This window comes from Cyprinodon tularosa, unplaced genomic scaffold (assembly GCF_016077235.1).
Source record: "Cyprinodon tularosa strain WSP-4 unplaced genomic scaffold, ASM1607723v1 ctg66, whole genome shotgun sequence".
NCBI lineage: Eukaryota > Metazoa > Chordata > Actinopteri > Cyprinodontiformes > Cyprinodontidae > Cyprinodon > Cyprinodon tularosa.
The window spans coordinates 4,427,256-4,436,133 of NW_024039407.1; the positions used below are offsets into that span (position 1 = coordinate 4,427,256).

The 8,878-nt window shown below is 37.2% G+C and overlaps 1 protein-coding gene across 1 annotated transcript; it reads left to right on the top strand.

The window, feature by feature from the left end:
* The first annotated feature begins 7,047 nt into the window (after positions 1-7,047).
* Positions 7,048-8,576, top strand: LOC119799353. Its single transcript, XM_038309194.1, has 3 exons — positions 7,048-7,307; positions 7,479-7,761; positions 7,917-8,576. Exons 1-3 carry the CDS (start codon positions 7,063-7,065, stop codon positions 8,574-8,576), a joined length of 1,188 nt encoding a protein of 395 aa, XP_038165122.1. The 5' UTR covers positions 7,048-7,062.
* Positions 8,577-8,878: the final 302 nt, after the last annotated feature.

Sequence of the window (8,878 nt, forward strand, 5' to 3'; positions counted from 1 at the left end):
CAGTGAATCAGCAACAGAGTCAAAGCAATGATGCACTGAAGCCAATCCTAACAAACATTAAGTTTTGTCCATTTAGAGCTGCAAAAGCGGTGCTCCATCAGAGACTCACACCTTCTACCCTCTGAAACCAACAGGAATGGAAGCATGGGCATCAGAACTGGACCACAGAGTAAATAAAGATGGTTGTCTGCTCATTTTGCGGATAGGAGACACCTAATACCAGGAGGCATTGCGAGGACAAAGCACTCATTTAGGGCAGGGGCCAGTGTTATGATTGAACAAGGTTCTTCTGGAAAACCTTGGGTCCTGTTTGTACCCAAATCATCAAGGCTTTGGAGCATGAGGGTTCTTCGAAGTATCTTAGCTCTCCCTAGAACTGTGCATTTCTGGACTGACACCTCTGATGTTTCTCCAGGTACTGTATGTATTGAAGGCACTTTTCCAGTGTAGGGGTTATTGTCCTCATTCCCCTTTTGACCACAGGCACTACAGTTGCCTTCACCTTTTCAGGCTCACTCAAGTTCTTCCTTGAGCCTTTGGTATTTCTGCAATTTTTCATGTTGTTTATTCTGGATATTTCCATCATTTTCAGATGGCCATGACAATCACTACGGCCGTCCTCTACTGCCTGCAGTGATCACATTGTCTGCTCGGTTGGCCATAACTATTTTGCCTTAGCATTTAGCTCCTATGCATAAGTGCTGAAAGTTAAAAGAGTTCTTTTAAGTCAAAGTTAAAACCCCATTTGTTTAGAGCTGAAAAAATAAACTGTTAACTGATGTATTATTAGTTTAAGGTTGTGGTCCAAACGTTTTATTTGTTTTACTTATGCTTTTTTATCTTTATTAGCACCTATTTTGCTTTTATTTTTATTATTCTATTTTAATATCTAATTCATATAAAGCACTTTGAATTTGTGCTGAATTGGGTTATATAAATCAACTTGAGTTGCCTTCTCTGTCTCTATCTTGAAGTCCCACAGGACCTCAGCTCTGTCATTCTCCACCAACATGGGAGGTGGCTCCCATTTTGACCTTGGGGTCTCCAGTTTGTATCCTGGTGGATTTATTATATCTGAGGCCATAGCGTGGGTTCTTGACTATTTTATATATATATATATATATATATATATATATATATATATATATATATATATATATATACATATATATATATATATATATATATACATATATATATATATATATATATATACATATATATATATATATATATATACATATATATATATATATATATATATATATATATATATATATATATATATATATATATAAATATGAGCAAATGTGCTTTAATGTCCCATTATACTAACCGTGTGTGCGTTCTAATGTGGTGGGCCAACCGTGTGGCACTTAACGAGGTGGGCCAGGGTCCAACACATTAAGTGCCATCCCATGGTATGTTTTGGGTAAGGCCTTAAATAACGAGTCTGCGTGAAGTGCGGGCTCACTGGCAGCAGGTGTTACAGTGGCTAATGTTTGAAGGAAATGTGTGCATTTACATGTAAGTTTCACCGGTTTGCTGCATCTTCGTCACACTGACAAAAAAACACAAGTTAGGCAAAATAACAAAACGTAATTAACAACTGAGGCTACATGCTGTGTACTACTGAGATGTTAAAGCCAGAATTTGGCATGAAGAAGAAAACAGGTATCCTTTCAGCTTTGTATCAATTGTCCAGACTTGTAATGGTGATGTATAATGAGGAAGGCTCTGTTCTTGAAGCATCTCATAATATCTGTCTAAGAACATCCAAAGACTGGATGCTTTGGCTTTTTTTTATGTTTTTTTACACTCTAGCCTGGTATGGATTGAATGAAACAGGCAGCAAAAACTCAAAGAATTATTAATAAAAAGATTTTTGAATTTTTTTACCGTCTTCTTCTAGATTATATATACATCACCATATATCACTCTCCTTATCATTTACTCAAAACTGTATTGGACTTAATATTTTCTCCTTATAAACTCATTGTAATTCATTTATTGTAGAGCATCTTTTTAACTCCTCATCAAATTTTTTACATAATCTTAGTCCATACTTTACTTTTCAAGTCACACTTTCCCTTCACTTGAGTTCAAAACAAAGAATTTAGTGTAAATTAATTGCTAATAGTTTCTTAATAGCTCAAGACATAACTAATGTCATTTAAAAACTAAAACGTATTAATTAATTAACTAATTTTATGATATTTGATTCAATAAGCAGTTTATTTGTAGGTTCTCAATCATTGAGAGTGTATATAAGTCTATTTTTTGCAACAAACTTGGTTTTGTACGTTGTACATTCTATATATGTTGCCCCATACCTCAATAAGTCAATGTTGACAGTTCTAAAAAGTTTTTTTTTTATTATAATTCTAATACTTACACAGTTTTTAGCTTTAAATATTTCAAATGTGAATACCAATTAAGTTTGTAATTCAGAAAACCCCCAAAATTTTAACTTTTGTTACTAAATTTCCATCTCTAGTCGTTGTAGCCTGGTAAGAAATTAGTTTCCTATGCAATAGAATTTAAAATAGGCTGGTCGCATATTCTGAAATTGATCTGAATTGATTAGACTTTATTAAATTTCAATTGTTTATGTTTTTTACATATAAATACTGAAGTTACACAGACCTTCTTTTTTACTGGAATAGTTACCCGTTTAATTTTATTGCAAAAGTTTTCTTTTATGTAAATTGCTTGAAATGCTTGAGAATTATTTTTTTTAAGCCAATTAAATTCCATGACTCTGGAATAACAAGATGTTCTAAATAATTTCTCTTAACTGTTCTTCTATTATAAACAAAAATAACATCTACATATTTATATTGCAACATCATTGTCCAACCGTACACAAAAATGCTGCAATTATTATTTAATGTTTTCATATTTAGAATTCTTTTTTTGATTGTTTAATTCATTTATTAATATAACATGATTTTCATCATTTAACTTCTAGTTGTATTCAAAGTTCTGATGGCAGGATGATTATCAAAACTTTTCTACATTTTAGCTCATAAAAAGCAACAGGAAGTTACTTTGATCAGTCAATATTTATTTTCATTGTGCAGTAATTGAGTTACTAACACTGTTTCCTTTTTAGGAAAAAGATGAATGTTATGTTACTTTTTAATATCTTCCCACACTTGTCATTATTCTCTTTCATTGCATCTATAATTACAATTTAATGTCAAATACTGCCCAGTTTTTTTATGTTTAAATGTGTTTCCCTCCACTTTCTTCATTTAATGGGAAAGCATGTCACTGGCACTTGAAATCTGACAGGAGATCAACTAATGATCTAGAGACCATATTACAATTTTTAAGGTTGTACATATATACTCCCAGGTAAAGTTATTGTTTCTGTTATGTAGTGGAAAGGTTTAAAGCCTCAACCAGTTTTAGATATTTGGGTTTGAAAATGCCGTCCCTGAGTAAAAGTACCTGCTTAGGGTCAACTATGGAGAATGCTTAAGTCTCGCCTCAGCTAAAGACAAAAAAGGCTTGACTGCTGCGAAGTTGTCCAAAGTTATGTGCTATGATGAAAGGACATTTTGCATTTCTTTTGGAAATCAGGGTCCTGGAGGAAGAGAGGAGAGGCACAGATTCATGATGCGTGTGGTCTAGTGTCACATTTCCACAGTCAGTGATGGTTTGGAGTGCCTTGTCAGGCAGTGGGGAAGAAGCTATTTCAGAATCTGCTGGGCCTGCATCGGATGCTGCGAAGCCTCTTTCAAGAGGGCAGCAGAGCGAACAGTCCATGGTGGGGGTGAGAGGGGTTATTTATAATGTTACGGGCTTGAGAAATGCAGCGCTCGGAAGAAATGTCTTTTATGGAGGGAAGAGGAGCCCCGATGACCATCTTTGTAGTTCTCAACACTCTTCTAACCTTCTTCCAGTCTGAGATGCTGCAGCCTCCACGCCACACATTGAGACAGCTGGTCAGAACGCTCTCTATTGTGCTTCTGTAGAAGGTCTGGAGGATGGGTGGAGGCATCCTTCGGAGGAAGTACATGCACTTTTGTGCCCTTTTTCTCAGTTTTTACAGCACATTTTTTTTAGACAGTAGGCTGACAGGAAAGGGGGAATAAGAGAGGGAGAGAGACATGGGGCAAAGGACCAAAAGTCAGATTCAAACCCGGGTCGGCTGCATCGAGGACTAAGGCCTCCGTACATGGGTCTTGCACGCCAACCACTGCGCCACCTGCTGGTCCGCTTATGTGCCCTTTTGACCCGTGAGGTGGCGTTCATAGGCCAGTTGAGGTTGTCTGTGATGTTCACCCCCAGGAATTTGGTGCTGCTGACCACCTCTACAGCTGAGCTGTTGATGCACAGTGGAGCACGGTTAGGCCGGTTCTTCTTGAAGTCGACGATGATCTCCTTTGTTTTCTCCACATTCAGGATTAGGCTGCTGTTTCTGCACCAGTCCACCATCCAATGTTTTATGCAATTGTTTTAAATATTTTTCTAAGCCTCTGAGATACGGAATTAGGAGTATTTATTAGTTGTCATTTATAATAATCTAGATAAATGATATTAACACTTGAATTGAGAGTAATGAATGGATATGAGAGACAAGTTTCCAAATTAAATAAATAAACCTTTTCATGATATTCAAATTAAATGACTATTGTATATTTGAATATTGTATCTAGTTTCATATGTAAATTATGTTATGTATAAGATGTTATAATAAAAAAAAATCATATCTGTTGAATTAATAACTTACTCTCAGCCATATGGAGGATTTTAAGATTATTTTATGTTGCAGAACATCCATGAAATCATTTGAATATGAACTGAAGAAAGCATTTCAATTCAAACTGTTTAGCAATGCATTAACAGCAATGGAAAGACTTCCTACCGTAATAAATCATTCAAACCCTTATTAATGCTATTCTAATCCATAACTGCTGACTTTTTGGTTTAGTAGTGGTTACAGATATGTTTCTTGTTTTCAAGTTTTAAGTAAAAGCTGCTTTTGATACTTTAAACCTGCTGCATTGGCAGCTTCTCTTGATACTTCAGAGGAGCATCAGCACCAGGTTCTTAAACTTTAAGCATGGGCACATTCAGCCTCACAAGAGTGCAAAGAAGATGAAAGGGAGCGCTTGAGTTAATAGTTTCCGCTGTAGAGAACATCAAAGAGCATCCATTATGAATGCTATACATCTGAGGTTCACGCTGAGCTGCTGCCTTTTGTTGTAAAGTTTAACCAAGATTTTTCTTTTAACGGTAATTTCTTTTTCAGGCAGGAAGTCTGCGCCTGTCTATTAAACGTATGACAAATAATCCCTGTGAATACAAGGCTGGGCAAATGATTTTCTTACTGAGCAATAATGCTGCTCATCAGCAGAAGGTGTCAGTGAAGAGAAGTGGTCACCTGAGGGTCACCTACCACCAGGGGGCAGTCTTATTCAGTGTCCAGCTCTGCTCTCCCTGCTGATTTTGAGATATCTGTTGATTTTTGCTGTAGATTTCCTCCCAAATCCAGATTGCGTAGAAGTGTCTAATTAAACCAGCTGTGCATATATTACTTATTTAATAATAAACTGAGTTTATTCACAGGTGGTCTTAAGTATCTGCATTACAAGTAACACAGCTGCCTGAAATATGAATATCAGTTTATTCCTGCCTGCTGTGTTAAAGCTGAGACTTCAACTTGACAAAGGGTCTGAGGATTGCTTTACATTTGCATTTTCCCACACAAAAAGTGAAAATATTTCGTAGGTTGCTTACATTTTACGCTACTTTATCTAAATTAAGTGGGTTTGATTTGCTACAGAAGACGAGGAAACTGCATTATGAGGTTTTAAACTTTTATCATTGCTTTTAAACATCTAAGAGAATAGGAGCTGAAATGGTATAATAACAGTTATTTTCTAAAGGATTTTGAGAGAAATGTCAGTGTTTTTAAGTCAGGGGTATTTAGCACAGAGAAGGTGGGGTTAAACCGGCTGCCATTAATGTAACAATTACAATTCTGAAAGAAAATCCCTAAAAGGAGCAAGACGTGGGGAATCTCAAACCAAGCTTTAAAAGGGAGAAGACAGGGATTTAAAGTGGTTGTAATATGGCATGGATATTACCTCTTGGGGTTACAGATGATGTTTAATGAGAAAATATCCAGCGTGCAACAGTTTAATGGGGAAAAATATCTATTCGGATTTAGAATGGAACAGAAGTGGGCAAATAGGCTTTAAGACCTACTTTACCTAGAATTAGACTTAGACAAACTTTATTGTCATTTTGTATACAAAAGTGTGTATACAAAAAGAAATTTTGTTTTGTACAACTCTCCAGACATTTCCATTTAAGTGCAGAAGTGATCAAATGTCAACATAGGATTGTGATGTGATTTACAGTTTCCCAACATTCAGCTTTTTTTCAACATTCAGCAGTCTGATGGCAGACTGTGTAATGCCATCATGACAATGTGGAGAAAAATATGAGGGATGTTTTTGATACCTTTCCGTGTAATAGAGATATAAGGCATTTTCTGAAAACTAAAGTGGGTCCAACCTGGTGCTGTTAAGATGTGTCTAATACAGTAAGGAGCGGCAGTTTTAGATCAACATTTTAAGCGGGGGAAGAGTGTTTTGTTTTTTCTTTATCGGTCACCAAACAAAAGAATGAAACCAAAAAATAAAAAATTAAATAAAATACAGGGCAAAAAGTTAATCTGTTGATATATTACAGTTTTTCTCGATTGTTTACACACAAATATTGGTACTTGAAACACAATGACCACAAAATGTAACTCATGCACCAACCCCCTGAACCAATTCTGCTAAACTACAAGCACAATTCCTGCTTTACACTCAAATTGCAGTTCTAAAACACACTTTTTCCAAAACTCTACACACAATTGTCATAAAGAAAATCTTTTGTTTTCACAAGGAACACACTGTTATTCAAAACTCTAAAGTTAATTTCCCTACTATGCACACTGACTCCTCACATGGGCAAACACCTAACACACATGTTTCCACTCAGCAATCAGAGCTTTAGCATAGAAGGGCAACAGGTGAGCTCTTCTGTTTTGGAGCAATGGAGGCCAATGTTGTAAACAGAGGCAGAGCCAGAGCCAGAGGAGTGAGAGTAAGAGGAGGACGATGGGGAGGACGAGGACGAGGAAGGCCAAGGACAATCATTTCTGATGAGATCCGAGCAACTTTGGTTGACCATGTGGTCAACCATGGCCTAACAATGAGGGAGGCTGGGCAAAGAGTACAGCCAAATTTGAGCAGGTACACTGTAGCATCCATCATCCGGACTTTCCGCAATGAGAATAGGTAAGAAATCTACTCTCACTACAAAACTGCAGTACTGCATATCAATACAGTACTCAATGAGTACAGTAGTACAGTATTACCTGTGGACTGTTCTGTAGGACATTGTGTTTCGAGTATTTGGGAAATGTATTCCTACACAGTATTTACAGTATTGCACTCTTTGTATTGCAGAACTGAAAGATTACCAACAAGAGGTGGACGGGGCCGTCTTCTGTCTCCTGAACAGGAAACAGAGATCATGAACATGGTTCTTGAAAATAATGCCATTACCTTACGGCAAATACAAAGAAAAATAATAGAAAACAATGAGATATTTCAAAATATTGATAGGGTAAGTTTATCAACGCTGGACCGTGTCTTGCACAGAAATAAACTGAGGATGAAGCAGGTCTACAGGGTGCCATTTGAGCGCAATTCAGAAAGGGTCAAAGAATTGCGATATAACTATGTGCAAGTACGTCCTATACAGTACATTCCCACCTTTGATGCATACTGTCAACATTGTATAAATCATACATATTTCTTTCTATTATATTGTAATCATAATGATTGTGCTTCACAATAGAGACCGCTCCATGTCTACTTCTGATATTGTTATGTGTGTTTCAGAGAGTCCTTGAGCTGGAGGTGGATGCAGTGGAGCACCAGTTCTTCTTCATTGATGAGGTTGGATTCAACCTCACAAAAAGACGAAGGAGGGGAAGGAATATAATCGGCCAGCGTGCCATTGTTGAAGTCCCTGGCCAGCGCGGAGGGAACATCACAATGTGTGCAGCGATGACCGACCATGGCATCATCCATCACCATGCTACCCTTGGCCCCTACAACACTGCCCATCTGATCACATTCCTGGACACCCTACACAACACACTCATTCCACCAGATCAGATAGACGGCCCAGAGCAGCTCAGGTACGTTGTCATTTGGGACAACGTAAGCTTCCACCGGGCTGCTCTGGTTCATAACTGGTTCACTGACCACCCACGCTTTTCAGATGTTTATCTCCCTCCATATTCTCCATTCCTCAATCCTATTGAGGAATTTTTTTCTGCCTGGAGATGGAAAGTGTACGACCTAAATTCAGAAACGCGTATACCCCTTTTCCAAGCTATGGAAGACGCATGTGGAGATATAGCAGTTGATGCTTTTCATGGCTGGATTCGCCATGCTAGGCGATATTTCCCCCGCTGCTTGGCCAGGGAAAACATTGCTTGTGATGTAGATGAGGTGCTGTGGCCAGACCGAAACAGAAGAGAGGATGCAGCATAGTTTATTTTGTTTTGTTTTTTTATTATTACGGTAACTGTATACAGTAAAATCTTCTGCACTGTATGTGCAACTTTGTGTCAGTTGGGATGTACACTGTGTACATTGTTTTGTGGGAAAAATAAAAGATGTTTGTTACAGTATATTTGTGTGTTCTGAGTATAAAAACAATATTCTAAAATATTTTACAACGCACTTATGTATTTAATGTCTGTAGTAAGTGTAACACTGAACAAAAAGTCATTATGATGAATGGAGAATGGTGTTTTACACTGAGCACATCAGTGTTTAAATGCTTTTTTTAA

Coding starts and splice junctions, on each gene's coding strand:
- LOC119799353 (XM_038309194.1), top strand. CDS start 7,063: ATGGAGGCCAATGTTGTAAACAGAGGCAGAGCCAGAGCCAGAGGAGTG. Junction 7,308..7,478: donor ACTTTCCGCAATGAGAATAG/GTAAGAAATCTA, acceptor TTTGTATTGCAG/AACTGAAAGATTACCAACAA. Junction 7,762..7,916: donor TGCGATATAACTATGTGCAA/GTACGTCCTATA, acceptor TGTGTGTTTCAG/AGAGTCCTTGAGCTGGAGGT.